The following is a 15,513-nucleotide window of genomic DNA, read 5'->3' on the forward strand; positions in this document are numbered from 1 at the left end:
TTACACAGCTTTGAATTTTCATAATTAGTAGTTGCTCCACATTCACGTCTGCTTACCTGCAAGGTAGCACAAACTCATCTTTCTTCAATACACACCACAATTCAAGGAACGAATAGATTTTTTATATAGGCACACAAATGGAAATCTAGAGTTTATTGGTGTGTGATTCTTGCCATCATCATCCAGGCCTCGCTCCTTGACACTGCTCTCAATACCAGAAGTGTGTGTGCTGGCGTGGCTGGTATTGGAGGAGGAGTGTGAGTGGAGTGGCTGGTGTGGTGTGTGTGCTGGAGTACGGAAGCTGTCGGTTTCGATGCCCGACGTGTGTGAGCTGCTGTGGCTGGTTGTGGAGTGACGTGAGAAACGTTTTTGGCGTGAAACACTGCCCATGCTGCTGCCACTAGCACGAGATCGCTGGTCCAGCTGATCCATGTCCAACTACAAAGCATCACTAATATATGACTCCCGATACTGCTTTTTTCTACAAAACATACACGTAGCCCTTTTCAGTAACACAAAATTGAATAGACAAAATTTTATCTCTTAACTGTTATGGACAAGTCAGTTAGTTGTGTTTAGCTATTTAACTATATTAAAGTGGATTGACATACATACTGTAGTAACATAAATAATCAAAAAATGAGATATTTGAGGCTTCCCTTGAACCTAGAATTAGAATCCTACATCTGGATTCTGGATCAGGGTTGAGAGCAGAAAAAAACAAAAAATAAAACCTATTGATCACCACTCAAAAGTAGATTCAGCTAGATTTTCAACTATGCTGTTCTACTTTCACTAATGAGCACCTCCACATGTGTATGAGAGCGGCCCTGACTCCATTCAAGCCCAGGTTTAAAATCTTGCCAAGCCAAGCTAGAGCTCGGTTCTCTCACTGAGATATAAAAGGGAAAGTTAAGCACTTTATTTAAACATACACAATTTTCACATTATATTTATTTTCTCTTATTTTGAAATGTAGCCTTACTTTTATGTATTTAATGAGAGAACGTTATACATATCCAAAATCATACATATGTTCAGTTCTATGTTACGTGACAATAAATATTGTCAAAAAGTTTTTGAATTGTACTGAATTTATTTTATTTGACAGTCAGGTATTGATTGCTTGCAGATGATAAAACTACTAGGCTACATAAATATATATCACACTAACTAGTTAGACATTATGATCTTCTGGACCTTTGCTTCAAGAAATTTTCTCTTACTAGACCTCTTTCAATTTTAGTTGAATACCTCTGATCTAGTGAAATGAAATTATAATGTAATCAAGACAACCTGAATGACAGTTTCACGTTCACGTCACGGTTCCCAGTGCTTAAAAACCACGCTTCCTTCGAGCCGGATTCGAACCAGCGACCTAAGGATCTCAGTGTAAGCCGCTACAGTCCTCCGCTCTACCAACTGAGCTATCGAAGGGCACAATTAAGCTACCTCGTAATTAAATTGTATAAATAATTATGTATGAATTATGTATATTATTGTGTTGCGGCTTTACTAGTGTTTAAGAGATGGATTGTGTTTTGAAGTCAATAAACCATGGCGTTTGCGCCCTCTAGCGGATAAAATCTGTTTAAATGTATTACTTTGAACCGCTAGAGGGCGCAAACTCCAACCGTGTCACTAATTAAATAGATTTTTGTTAAATATTTCTTATTCTTTCTCTCTATTATAATTACTAAACAGGCACATAGACTAAATCTACTAATTCCATAATTAATATAAATATATTGCACTCTATTCCACTCTAGTGCTGCTAGATCATCTATCCACCCTAATCAAATATAACAAAAACAATCCTACATTTTTATTTAACAGTAAAATGAACTAGAAGTACAACCACTGAAGTAAAAGGCACATCAATATGCAGCAGCAGTGACACTATTTCAATGAAAAATAGGAGAATATCAGGCAAAATAATTCAGATGACCAATTTAAACCCTAACAATTTGATAGATAATGCTGCAGATAATAATATTACTGTTTCTGATCAGATCATCTAGAGTCTAGATTCTAGACTGTTTTACTCCTCTTTGAGGGTCTGATTAAATTTCACTAATTTCTTCTTCAAAATAATCAATGTACATACTAGATCCCTTACCTACTTATTTCTTTAAACAGATAGCTACTGAACCCCTTCTAAAAATGATCAATTCTTCCCTTAGCACTGGCAATGTGCCTAAATATTTTAAACTAGTGGTTATCAAACATCTGATTAAAAAAACCTGACAAGAGAAGGATGTAACACAGCAGTTATGATCATCCCTACATAAGAATAACATTCATGAAATGTATCAGTCGGGATTTAGGCCTCATCATAGCACAGAGACAGCACTGTTTAAAGTGGTAAATGACCTGTTGCTGGCTTCTGATCAGGGCTGTGTTTCCTTGCTGGAGTTACTTGATCTTAGTGCATTGTTTGACACCATTGACCATGCTGTTCTACTTGAAGAGGCCAGAAAATTCTTGCTCCTTATTTATTCTACCTCTCGGTGCAATTATTCGAAAACATGGTATAAGCTTCCACTGTTATGCTGATGACACACAGCTATATGTTTCAGCTAAGTCATAGCTAAGCTTTTTAAGGATGCGCAAGGGACATAATAGAGTGGACCTGCTTTACTCTGACAAGACAGAAGTACTCTCTTGAGGAGCTCTTGCAGTCAGAAGCTTTCTGATTACAGTTGAATAATGGACTTTCTGTTTCATCATGTGCAGCAATAAGTCCTTGTTGTGGATAGGCTTTTTTCATCTCAGCAATTGCTAAGATAAGAAATATGATGTCACTGCATGATGCAGAAACACTAGTACATGCTTTTGTTACCTCTAGGATGGGTTGTTGTAATGCTTTACTGTGTGGATGTTCAAGTAGGAGCATAAACAAGCTCCAGTTAGTCCAGAACACAGCAGCTAGAGTCCTAACTAGAACCAGAAGATATGAACACATCACTCCTATCTTATCCACACAGCATTGGTTTCCTGTCAAATTTCACATTGATTATAAAATACTTTTACTTACATATAAAGTACTGAGGTCTTGTGTCACAGTAACACAGAATAGTTTTCCTTAAGTAAAGGAGCAGATCTGGAGCATTATTGTGCATAGAGTGTATGGAAAACTGGGATGTTTGGATGCTGTCATCTCACCACTTCCACAAGTCACTCAGGTGTGCTGACTGTGGATTGGCAGGACACTTTATGTCCCAGAACGCCCTCATGTCTGTGTCACCTTCTGGCTCTCCCTTTTAGTTGTCATACAGTAGCTAGTCTGGCTGGAGTCCCTGTCCCTGTATTTGCCTGTACCTTGCACATAATGTACATTGTATTTAACCAACACATGATTGCAAGCATTCTCTCTCTCTCTCTCTCTCTCTCTCTCTCTCTCTCTCTCTCTCTCTCTCTCTCTCTCTCTCTCTCTGTGTCTCTCTCTGTCTCTCTCTGTCTCTCTCTGTCTCTCTCTCTCTCTCTCTCTCTCTCTCTCTCTCTCTCTCGCTCTCTGACTCTGTCTAACTATATATGCCACTGCCGAACTACCAGTGTCCTGAGTTCCTAGTGTGACCGCTTCTTCTTTCTTGACCAACCTGATCCATCTTTACACCATACCATTGGCTGGAGTCTCATCACTTGCTGGTGCACTCTGCTGTCCCATGGGACTGAACCACTTGGAGACTGTCTTTGAACTGCCATTGTGTTTGTCAGCTTTGTGTTTGGGTCTTGATCAGTGAACATTTAAAGACTTTAGCAGGAAGCAATTAGTGTTAAGTCTATAATGAATTCAGAAATTACGCTGAACTATTAGTTCCTCAGGAGCACTTGGCTGCATAATTCCACTTGACTACAAACTGTTGTGGAAAGGAATTTTATTCTGAGCCTGATTCCACTCAAGGTTTCTTCATCTCAGGGAGTTTTTATTTGCCCCTGTCAAACCAGGCTTACTCATTATTGACAGATGTTAGAGATAAATAGTAACTTATTTTAAAAATGTTTATTCTTCTGTAAAGCTGCTTTAAGACAATTGTCAATTGTTAAAAGTGCAATACAAATAAGCTGAACTGAATCTTTACCTTTTACACAAAATTAGAAATAAACAAGTATTGACAGTAGGATCATTCTTTTATTCATTTGATTTATTTATTAAGTGACAAACATTCATTTCATGTTCTCAATACAAATGAAAATTTATTTAACTTATAATGCATATCAGCATCAACATTTTGGACAATTAACCATCTATGTCCTTTAACATGTATTTAAGTCAATAGAACAGATGTATGGATATCCACTTCCACAGTTAGTGTTGGACCAGCCAACTGAAAAAAGGTGAAAATACAAAGTTTAAAAATACATTTAATCTGAATGAAAGCAGACAGAATATCTGATAGAAGGGTATGAGTATATCTGAATGAGTGTAGATATGTAAATCAAGAGAAAATAAATATTACCATTGTTCCTCATGACAGCACATGGGTAGCTGGACACACTGCTCAGTGAGTACCAGTTGGTGTAGTAGAATCGAGCTGTGTCAACCCACAGCCATGATCCCTACACAATACACAATCATATAAAAATTTTGAATGCAATTCAGGTGCCAATCAAAGCCAATTGTAATATACAAGTGTGTTACCTGGAAGTTGTAAGCACCAATCCAAGCATGTGAAAAACCACCCATTTCTAGCAAATTCTGCAGGAATTTATGTTCTCCAATGTTGCGAACAGATGCCAGTCGTGACTGTTCAGCTGCACACCGTGCCTAAAAGAAAGAAAAGAAAGAAATCCTATAAATGATCAGATTGGTCTGACAAAACATTTCCTTTTTTAACTTTCTTCGCCAATTCTTTCCTTACTTTACATCCACTGCATCTTAAAATTTCTATTCTTATTCTGCCATTTTTCATTTTAGAATGATATTTACTGTTGATATTTACCTCAGCATTGAGCCAGGAGACACTTGATCTCATGAGTCGAAAGCAGCGTGATTCATATTTAATCCATCCAGGTGGACAGAAGCCAAACTTAACTGTGAACAATAATACACATCTTCGTTCCAATCATACTTTAATTTTTATTTGTTTAATACAATTTACAGTTAAACAATTTACATTGGTTGTTTGGACCTTTTAATGAACTTGGTTAATAAAATTACCTTCAGCAGCAGCATCTGCTTTGAGAGCTTCCTCCTTATCCTCAGCTGCAAACATAAGTGATAATGCATTACTACAATGCTGTTTATGGATCATCCTAAGTACAGATGTCCTTATAGAAAAAAGCACCAATATACTGACCTGCATCAACCAACTGCTCAACAGCCAGTTCAGTTGTTACCTCTAGAAGAATAAAAAAAAAATCATATAATCATAGCTACAAACTATCTTCTTAAAAAATATCATATGTTTACAAAAGCATAAATGAATACATGAATAGATTTTGAAAACACGTTTATTTCTTTTTCAAGAAAATAGCAGAAGCTTCCAGAGTTATTGTTATTGTACTGAACCTACTGGTACTACTACTACTAATAATAACAGATCTGTATGTAATTACAAATGTAATAAGTAATAAGTAATACAGATGTTTCATTACGTCCCAGAAAGTTCACAGCTGGTGGTCACTAACCTGGAAGTTTCTGATCCTGCTCATGTCCAGTCTCAATTGCTGCAGCTGCAAAAATATCAAGTACAAACAACATTACACAAGTCACAATGATTGATAAAAATCGCCACTTTACAATCAGTGTTTCTTGATGCTTACCTGTGGCAGTCCTCAGTGTAAAGGCAGCACACAGCAGCACACACACAATCCAAACCTTCATGATGATAAAGACGATGATGATGACTGTAACTACATGGGGGAAAAAAATAATTCTAAATTTTATCTAAATCAACTCCAATTCAACCTGCAGTAATTTCCTCATGCAGCATAGCTTAGAATGAAACACATTTCAATGACAATAAGAAAGAGACTGTGAATATACCGATTTTTTGATCTCAGCTTGTATCTGTCTGACAGAAATTGAGAGTAATCTGTTGAATGACATTCCCAACGTGCCATTTATACCAGTCCATCCCATATGGTTTACTCAATATACCAGGAAATGTCAGTCCATGACCATGTTCCTGTTACTCTTTTACGGTTTGCCGTAATTACAATGATAAAACCTGATCATAGATCCTGCTCAAGGTGTTATAATGAGATAAATGAGTAGGTGTAGATAATGAGTGTATATGTTGAAATTTAGGTTACACTGTGATTACCAAACTACCAAAACACGTACATGCAGATGATAAGAACTGGTTCATGCTATTATTGTGCAATAAAACTGGCCTGAAGATGACTGGAGATCAAATGTAAAATCACCTACAGGAAGCTGTCTCAAAATGATTTCTGTAAGTTGTATAATATTGTCATTAATGATTTACTCTAATTTTGAATCTTTATAGTTCCAGTTACTGTACATTGTTAAACATTAATAATACAAATACATAAAAAAAACAATGATATATTTAAATAAAAATTTTCATACTTTCTAAATATTTATTTTGACTTTTTTTTGGTCATCAAAAGTAAAAAAAAATACACTATAATTCACAAATTAGTAAGTCTCTATCTTTGAATACATTCATGAATACAACCCATATATTTGTTTTTGTTTTTTTCATACAATACATATTTTCTCGTTATCATGACATAAAAATAACAAAAGACAAAGGTTTCTGCTGTATATCATGTTAGGACCTATTAGGACTTTATGAATTTATGTATAATATGCCAAGGTTCCACTCTTCTAGAATTACTGAAACCTCTGGATGAACAAGTATGAAGGCTGTAGTTATTTTTCCCACCTGGTTTCAGAAGGTTTTGTGGGAAAAAAAATGACTATGTATTTAAATTTGTTGTGTTTTGTGCTGTCACCTGAGGTTATTTGTTTGTTCATAGTTGATGGTAAGGATCACACAATTATTGTTATTTAGGCCTGATACATAAAACCATAAAACAATCATAGGAAGGATGCCATGTTGATAAAACCAGGTCAAGGTCAAGATCCCGGATACAGGCGGCCGAAATGAGTTTCCTCTGCAGGGTGGCTGGGCGCTCCCTTAGAGATAGGGTGAGGAGCTTGGTCACTCAGGGGGAGCTCAGAGTAGAGCCGCTGCTCCTCCACATCGAGAGGAGTCAGCTGAGGTGGCTCAGGCATCTGTTCCGGATGCCTCCTGGACGCCGGGCATGTCAAACCGGGAGGAGGCCCCGGGGAAGACCTAGGACACGCTGGATGGACTATATCTCTCGGCTGGCCTGGGAACACCTCGGTATTCCCCCGGAAGAGCTGGAGTCCCTGCTTAGACTGCTGCCCCCGCGACCCGGCCCCAGATAAGCGGTAGAAGATGGATGGATGGATGGACTATTTTAAGTAGCAACTTTGCCAAGTGTATAATTGAAGTGTGTTTTGGAAAGTCACTAACTGGCCATCTTTGCAACCTAACCAGCATCAATCGCATTAAAACCTAATGTTTTATTTTATGAGTGTACTTGTACCTGAGTAGCCATTGCTTTGTGAAAATGTTAACATGTCCTCAGTGATGTGAATGCAGAGGTCCTGACTGAGCTCCAATGCTAAATCAGTGAGTTCTTCATAGTCTTTAGGGTCATCGACCAACATCACAATCTCTGCAGAAACACAAATGGTACACGTATATTATGGAATCATCCATGCAGATTACACAGCTTTGAATTTTCATAATTAGTAGTTGCTCCACATTCACGTCTGCTTACCTGCAAGGTAGCACAAACTCATCTTTCTTCAATACACACCACAATTCAAGGAACGAATAGATTTTTTATATAGGCACACAAATGGAAATCTAGAGTTTATTGGTGTGTGATTCTTGCCATCATCATCCAGGCCTCGCTCCTTGACACTGCTCTCGATACCAGAAGTGTGTGTGCTGGCGTGGCTGGTATTGGAGGAGGAGTGTGAGTGGAGTGGCTGGTGTGGTGTGTGTGCTGGAGTACGGAAGCTGTCGGTTTCGATGCCCGACGTGTGTGAGCTGCTGTGGCTGGTTGTGGAGTGACGTGAGAAACGTTTTTGGCGTGAAACACTGCCCATGCTGCTGCCACTAGCACGAGATCGCTGGTCCAGCTGATCCATGTCCAACTACAAAGCATCACTAATATATGACTCCCGATACTGCTTTTTTTCTACAAAACATGCACGTAGCCCTTTTCAGTAACACAAAATTGAATAGACAAAATTTTATCTCTTAACTGTTATGGACAAGTCAGTTAGTTGTGTTTAGCTATTTAACTATATTAAAGTGGATTGACATACATACTGTAGTAACATAAATAATCAAAAAATGAGATATTTGAGGCTTCCCTTGAACCTAGAATTAGAATCCTACATCTGGATTCTGGATCAGGGTTGAGAGCAGAAAAAAACAAAAAATAAAACCTATTGATCACCACTCAAAAGTAGATTCAGCTAGATTTTCAACTATGCTGTTCTACTTTCACTAATGAGCACCTCCACATGTGTATGAGAGCGGCCCTGACTCCATTCAAGCCCAGGTTTAAAATCTTGCCAAGCCAAGCTAGAGCTCAGTTCTCTCACTGAGATATAAAAGGGAAAGTTAAGCACTTTATTTAAACATACACAATTTTCACATTATATTTATTTTCTCTTGTTTTGAAATGTAGCCTTACTTTTATGTATTTAATGAGAGAACGTTATACATATCCAAAATCATACATATGTTCAGTTCTATGTTACGTGACAATAAATATTGTCAAAAAGTTTTTGAATTGTACTGAATTTATTTTATTTGACAGTCAGGTATTGATTGCTTGCAGATGTTGATAAAACTACTAGGCTACATAAATATATATCACACTAACTAGTTAGACATTATGATCTTCTGGACCTTTGCTTCAAGAAATTTTCTCTTACTAGACCTCTTTCAATTTTAGTTGAATACCTCTGATCTAGTGAAATGAAATTATAATGTAATCAAGACAACCTGAATGACAGTTTCACGTTCACGTCACGGTTCCCAGTGCTTAAAAACCACGCTTCCTTCGAGCCGGATTCGAACCAGCGACCTAAGGATCTCAGTGTAAGCCGCTACAGTCCTCCGCTCTACCAACTGAGCTATCGAAGGGCACAATTAAGCTACCTCGTAATTAAATTGTATAAATAATTATGTATGAATTATGTATATTATTGTGTTGCGGCTATACTAGTGTTTAAGAGATGGATTGTGTTTTGAAGTCAATAAACCATGGCGTTTGCGCCCTCTAGCGGATAAAATCTGTTTAAATGTATTACTTTGAACCGCTAGAGGGCGCAAACTCCAACCGTGTCACTAATTAAATAGATTTTTGTTAAATATTTCTTATTCTTTCTCTCTATTATAATTACTAAACAGGCACATAGACTAAATCTACTAATTCCATAATTAATATAAATATATTGCACTCTATTCCACTCTAGTGCTGCTAGATCATCTATCCACCCTAATCAAATATAACAAAAACAATCCTACATTTTTATTTAACAGTAAAATGAACTAGAAGTACAACCACTGAAGTAAAAGGCACATCAATATGCAGCAGCAGTGACACTATTTCAATGAAAAATAGGAGAATATCAGGCAAAATAATTCAGATGACCAATTTAAACCCTAACAATTTGATAGATAATGCTGCAGATAATAATATTACTGTTTCTGATCAGATCATCTAGAGTCTAGATTCTAGACTGTTTTACTCCTCTTTGAGGGACTGATTAAATTTCACTAATTTCTTCTTCAAAATAATCAATGTACATACTAGATCCCTTACCTACTTATTTCTTTAAACAGATAGCTACTGAACCCCTTCTAAAAATGATCAATTCTTCCCTTAGCACTGGCAATGTGCCTAAATATTTTAAACTAGTGGTTATCAAACATCTGATTAAAAAAACCTGACAAGAGAAGGATGTAACACAGCAGTTATGATCATCCCTACATAAGAATAACATTCATGAAATGTATCAGTCGGGATTTAGGCCTCATCATAGCACAGAGACAGCACTGTTTAAAGTGGTAAATGACCTGTTGCTGGCTTCTGATCAGGGCTGTGTTTCCTTGCTGGAGTTACTTGATCTTAGTGCATTGTTTGACACCATTGACCATGCTGTTCTACTTGAAGAGGCCAGAAAATTCTTGCTCCTTATTTATTCTACCTCTCGGTGCAATTATTCGAAAACATGGTATAAGCTTCCACTGTTATGCTGATGACACACAGCTATGTTTCAGCTAAGTCATAGCTAAGCTTTTTAAGGATGCGCAAGGGACATAATAGAGTGGACCTGCTTTACTCTGACAAGACAGAAGTACTCTCTTGAGGAGCTCTTGCAGTCAGAAGCTTTCTGATTACAGTTGAATAATGGACTTTCTGTTTCATCATGTGCAGCAATAAGTCCTTGTTGTGGATAGGCTTTTTTCATCTCAGCAATTGCTAAGATAAGAAATATGATGTCACTACATGATGCAGAAACACTAGTACATGCTTTTGTTACCTCTAGGATGGGTTGTTGTAATGCTTTACTGTGTGGATGTTCAAGTAGGAGCATAAACAAGCTCCAGTTAGTCCAGAACACAGCAGCTAGAGTCCTAACTAGAACCAGAAGATATGAACACATCACTCCTATCTTATCCACACAGCATTGGTTTCCTGTCAAATTTCACATTGATTATAAAATACTTTTACTTACATATAAAGTACTGAGGTCTTGTGTCACAGTAACACAGAATAGTTTTCCTTAAGTAAAGGAGCAGATCTGGAGCATTATTGTGCATAGAGTGTATGGAAAACTGGGATGTTTGGATGCTGTCATCTCACCACTTCCACAAGTCACTCAGGTGTGTTGACTGTGGATTGGCAGGACACTTTATGTCCCAGAACGCCCTCATGTCTGTGTCACCTTCTGGCTCTCCCTTTTAGTTGTCATACAGTAGCTAGTCTGGCTGGAGTCCCTGTCCCTGTATTTGCCTGTACCTTGCACATAATGTACATTGTATTTAACCAACACATGATTGCAAGCATTCTCTCTCTCTCTCTCTCTCTCTCTCTCTCTCTCTCTCTCTCTCTCTCTCTCTCTCTCTCTCTCTCGCTCTCTGTGTCTCTCTCTGTCTCTCTCTGTCTCTCTCTCTCTCTCTCTCTCTCTCTCTCTCTCTCTCGCTCTCTGACTCTGTCTAACTATATATGCCACTGCCGAACTACCAGTGTCCTGAGTTCCTAGTGTGACTGCTTCTTCTTTCTTGACCAACCTGATCCATCTTTACACCATACCATTGGCTGGAGTCTCATCACTTGCTGGTGCACTCTGCTGTCCCATGGGACTGAACCACTTGGAGACTGTCTTTGAACTGCCATTGTGTTTGTCAGCTTTGTGTTTGGGTCTTGATCAGTGAACATTTAAAGACTTTAGCAGGAAGCAATTAGTGTTAAGTCTATAATGAATTCAGAAATTACGCTGAACTATTAGTTCCTCAGGAGCACTTGGCTGCATAATTCCACTTGACTACAAACTGTTGTGGAAAGGAATTTTATTCTGAGCCTGATTCCACTCAAGGTTTCTTCATCTCAGGGAGTTTTTATTTGCCACTGTCAAACCAGGCTTACTCATTATTGACAGATGTTAGAGATAAATAGTAACTTAATTTAAAAATGTTTATTCTTCTGTAAAGCTGCTTTAAGACAATTGTCAATTGTTAAAAGTGCAATACAAATAAGCTGAACTGAATCTTTACCTTTTACACAAAATTAGAAATAAACAAGTATTGACAGTAGGATCATTCTTTTATTCATTTGATTTATTTATTAAGTGACAAACATTCATTTCATGTTCTCAATACAAATGAAAATTTATTTAACTTATAATGCATATCAGCATCAACATTTTGGACAATTAACCATCTATGTCCTTTAACATGTATTTAAGTCAATAGAACAGATGTATGGATATCCACTTCCACAGTTAGTGTTGGACCAGCCAACTGAAAAAAGGTGAAAATACAAAGTTTAAAAATACATTTAATCTGAATGAAAGCAGACAGAATATCTGATAGAAGGGTATGAGTATATCTGAATGAGTGTAGATATGTAAATCAACAGAAAATAAATATTACCATTGTTCCTCATGACAGCACATGGGTAGCTGGACACACTGCTCAGTGAGTACCAGTTGGTGTAGTAGAACCGAGCTGTGTCAACCCACAGCCATGATCCCTACACAATACACAATCATATAAAAATTTTTAATGCAATTCAGGTGCCAATCAGAGCCAATTGTAATATACAAGTGTGTTACCTGGAAGTTGTGAGCACCAATCCAAGCATGTGAAAAACCACCCATTTCTAGCAAATTCTGCAGGAATTTATGTTCTCCAATGTTGCGAACAGATGCCAGTCGTGACTGTTCAGCTGCACACCGTGCCTAAAAGAAAGAAAAGAAAGAAATCCTATAAATGATCACAGATTGGTCTGACAAAACATTTCCTTTTTTAACTTTCTTCGCCAATTCTTTCCTTACTTTACATCCACTGCATCTTAAAATTTCTATTCTTATTCTGCCATTTTTCATTTTAGAATGATATTTACTGTTGATATTTACCTCAGCATTGAGCCAGGAGACACTTGATCTCATGAGTCGAAAGCAGCGTGATTCATATTTAATCCATCCAGGTGGACAGAAGCCAAACTTAACTGTGAACAATAATACACATCTTCGTTCCAATCATACTTTAATTTTTATTTGTTTAATACAATTTACAGTTAAACAATTTACATTGGTTGTTTGGACCTTTTAATGAACTTGGTTAATAAAATTACCTTCAGCAGCAGCATCTGCTTTGAGAGCTTCCTCCTTATCCTCAGCTGCAAACATAAGTGATAATGCATTACTACAATGCTGTTTATGGATCATCCTAAGTACAGATGTCCTTATAGAAAAAAGCACCAATATACTGACCTGCATCAACCAACTGCTCAACAGCCAGTTCAGTTGTTACCTCTAGAAGAATAAAAAAAAATCATATAATCATAGCTACAAACTATCTTCTTAAAAAATATCATATGTTTACAAAAGCATAAATGAATACATGAATAGATTTTGAAAACACGTTTATTACTTTTTCAAGAAAATAGCAGAAGCTTCCAGAGTTATTGTTATTGTACTGATCCTACTGGTACTACTACTACTAATAATAACAGATCTGTATGTATTTACAAATGTAATAAGTAATAAGTAATACAGATGTTTCATTACGTCCCAGAAAGTTCACAGCTGGTGGTCACTAACCTGGAAGTTTCTGATCCTGCTCATGTCCAGTCTCAATTGCTGCAGCTGCAAAAATATCAAGTACAAACAACATTACACAAGTCACAATGATTGATAAAAATCGCCACTTTACAATCAGTGTTTCTTGATGCTTACCTGTGGCAGTCCTCAGTGTAAAGGCAGCACACAGCAGCACACACACAATCCAAACCTTCATGATGATAAAGACGATGATGATGACTGTAACTACATGGGGGAAAAAAATAATTCTAAATTTTATCTAAATCAACTCCAATTCAACCTGCAGTAATTTCCTCATGCAGCATAGCTTAGAATGAAAACACATTTCAATGACAATAAGAAAGAGACTGTGAATATACCGATTTTTTGATCTCAGCTTGTATCTGTCTGACAGAAATTGAGAGTAATCTGTTGAATGACATTCCCAACGTGCCATTTATACCAGTCCATCCCATATGGTTTACTCAATATACCAGGAAATGTCAGTCCATGACCATGTTCCTGTTACTCTTTTACGGTTTGCCGTAATTACAATGATAAAACCTGATCATAGATCCTGCTCAAGGTGTTATAATGAGATATATGAGTAGGTGTAGATAATGAGTGTATATGTTGAAATTTAGGTTACACTGTGATTACCAAACTACCAAAACACGTACATGCAGATGATAAGAACTGGTTCATGCTATTATTGTGCAATAAAACTGGCCTGAAGATGACTGGAGATCAAATGTAAAATCACCTACAGGAAGCTGTCTCAAAATGATTTCTGTAAGTTGTATAATATTGTCATTAATGATTTACTCTAATTTTGAATCTTTATAGTTCCAGTTACTGTACATTGTTAAACATTAATAATACAAATACATAAAAAAAAAACAATGATATATTTAAATAAAAATTTTCATACTTTCTAAATATTTATTTTGACTTTTTTTTGGTCATCAAAAGTAAAAAAAAATACACTATAATACACAAATTAGTAAGTCTCTATCTTTGAATACATTCATGAATACAACCCATATATTTGTTTTTGTTTTTTTCATACAATACATATTTTCTCGTTATCATGACATAAAAATAACAAAAGACAAAGGTTTCTGCTGTATATCATGTTAGGACCTATTAGGACTTTATGAATTTATGTATAATATGCCAAGGTTCCACTCTTCTAGAATTACTGAAACCTCTGGATGAACAAGTATGAAGGCTGTAGTTATTTTTCCCACCTGGTTTCAGAAGGTTTTGTGGGAAAAAAAATGACTATGTATTTAAATTTGTTGTGTTTTGTGCTGTCACCTGAGGTTATTTGTTTGTTCATAGTTGATGGTAAGGATCACACAATTATTGTTATTTAGGCCTGATACATAAAACCATAAAACAATCATAGGAAGGATGCCATGTTGATAAAACCAGGTCAAGGTCAAGATCCCGGATACAGGCGGCCGAAATGAGTTTCCTCTGCAGGGTGGCTGGGCGCTCCCTTAGAGATAGGGTGAGGAGCTTGGTCACTCAGGGGGAGCTCAGAGTAGAGCCGCTGCTCCTCCACATCGAGAGGAGTCAGCTGAGGTGGCTCAGGCATCTGTTCCGGATGCCTCCTGGACGCCGGGCATGTCAAACCGGGAGGAGGCCCCGGGGAAGACCTAGGACACGCTGGATGGACTATATCTCTCGGCTGGCCTGGGAACACCTCGGTATTCCCCCGGAAGAGCTGGAGTCCCTGCTTAGACTGCTGCCCCCGCGACCCGGCCCCAGATAAGCGGTAGAAGATGGATGGATGGATGGACTATTTTAAGTAGCAACTTTGCCAAGTGTATAATTGAAGTGTGTTTTGGAAAGTCACTAACTGGCCATCTTTGCAACCTAACCAGCATCAATCGCATTAAAACCTAATGTTTTATTTTATGAGTGTACTTGTACCTGAGTAGCCATTGCTTTGTGAAAATGTTAACATGTCCTCAGTGATGTGAATGCAGAGGTCCTGACTGAGCTCCAATGCTAAATCAGTGAGTTCTTCATAGTCTTTAGGGTCATCGACCAACATCACAATCTCTGCAGAAACACAAATGGTACACGTATATTATGGATTCATCCATGCAGATTACACAGCTTTGAATTTTCATAATTAGTAGTTGCTCCACATTCACGTCTGCTTA

The 15,513-nt window shown here is 37.3% G+C and overlaps 2 protein-coding genes and 2 non-coding genes across 4 annotated transcripts; all 4 read right to left on the minus strand.

Moving 5' to 3' along the window:
* Positions 1-1,350: 1,350 nt before the first annotated feature.
* trnay-gua (transfer RNA tyrosine (anticodon GUA)) lies at positions 1,351-1,437 on the minus strand. Its single transcript is given in 2 exon segments — positions 1,351-1,386; positions 1,401-1,437. It is a non-coding gene; the product is annotated as a tRNA-Tyr (tRNA).
* Positions 1,438-4,112: 2,675 nt separating this feature from the next.
* LOC132846720 (ladderlectin-like) lies at positions 4,113-6,058 on the minus strand. Its single transcript, XM_060871423.1, has 9 exons — positions 5,990-6,058; positions 5,767-5,856; positions 5,632-5,676; positions 5,301-5,342; positions 5,162-5,206; positions 4,944-5,035; positions 4,643-4,768; positions 4,461-4,560; positions 4,113-4,328 (listed from the first exon to the last, which is right to left on the minus strand). The coding sequence occupies exons 2-9, from the start codon at positions 5,825-5,827 to the stop codon at positions 4,258-4,260; spliced, it is 582 nt and encodes a 193-aa protein (XP_060727406.1). The 5' UTR covers positions 5,828-5,856; positions 5,990-6,058; the 3' UTR covers positions 4,113-4,257.
* A 3,025-nt stretch (positions 6,059-9,083) lies between these two features.
* On the minus strand, positions 9,084-9,170 carry trnay-gua (transfer RNA tyrosine (anticodon GUA)). The gene is given in 2 exon segments: positions 9,084-9,119; positions 9,134-9,170. It is a non-coding gene; the product is annotated as a tRNA-Tyr (tRNA).
* A 2,667-nt stretch (positions 9,171-11,837) lies between these two features.
* On the minus strand, positions 11,838-13,785 carry LOC132846721 (ladderlectin-like). The gene is made up of 9 exons (XM_060871424.1): positions 13,717-13,785; positions 13,493-13,582; positions 13,358-13,402; positions 13,028-13,069; positions 12,889-12,933; positions 12,671-12,762; positions 12,368-12,493; positions 12,186-12,285; positions 11,838-12,053 (listed from the first exon to the last, which is right to left on the minus strand). Exons 2-9 carry the CDS (start codon positions 13,551-13,553, stop codon positions 11,983-11,985), a joined length of 582 nt encoding a protein of 193 aa, XP_060727407.1. The 5' UTR covers positions 13,554-13,582; positions 13,717-13,785; the 3' UTR covers positions 11,838-11,982.
* Between the last annotated feature and the right edge of the window lie 1,728 nt (positions 13,786-15,513).

This window comes from Tachysurus vachellii, chromosome 6 (assembly GCF_030014155.1).
Source record: "Tachysurus vachellii isolate PV-2020 chromosome 6, HZAU_Pvac_v1, whole genome shotgun sequence".
Taxonomy (NCBI): Eukaryota; Metazoa; Chordata; class Actinopteri; order Siluriformes; family Bagridae; genus Tachysurus; species Tachysurus vachellii.

What these genes read in the sequence shown, in the direction of transcription:
- LOC132846720 (XM_060871423.1), bottom strand. Translation starts at nt 5,827, where the DNA reads ATGAAGGTTTGGATTGTGTGTGTGCTGCTGTGTGCTGCCTTTACACTG. An exon ending in TCTCCTGGCTCAATGCTGAG is followed by an intron (nt 4,769 to 4,943) that starts GTAAATATCAAC and finishes TCTTTCTTTTAG; the next exon opens with GCACGGTGTGCAGCTGAACA. An exon ending in TGCTGTCATGAGGAACAATG is followed by an intron (nt 4,329 to 4,460) that starts GTAATATTTATT and finishes ACCTTTTTTCAG; the next exon opens with TTGGCTGGTCCAACACTAAC.
- LOC132846721 (XM_060871424.1), bottom strand. Translation starts at nt 13,553, where the DNA reads ATGAAGGTTTGGATTGTGTGTGTGCTGCTGTGTGCTGCCTTTACACTG. An exon ending in TTGGTGCTCACAACTTCCAG is followed by an intron (nt 12,286 to 12,367) that starts GTAACACACTTG and finishes TGTATTGTGTAG; the next exon opens with GGATCATGGCTGTGGGTTGA. An exon ending in TGCTGTCATGAGGAACAATG is followed by an intron (nt 12,054 to 12,185) that starts GTAATATTTATT and finishes ACCTTTTTTCAG; the next exon opens with TTGGCTGGTCCAACACTAAC.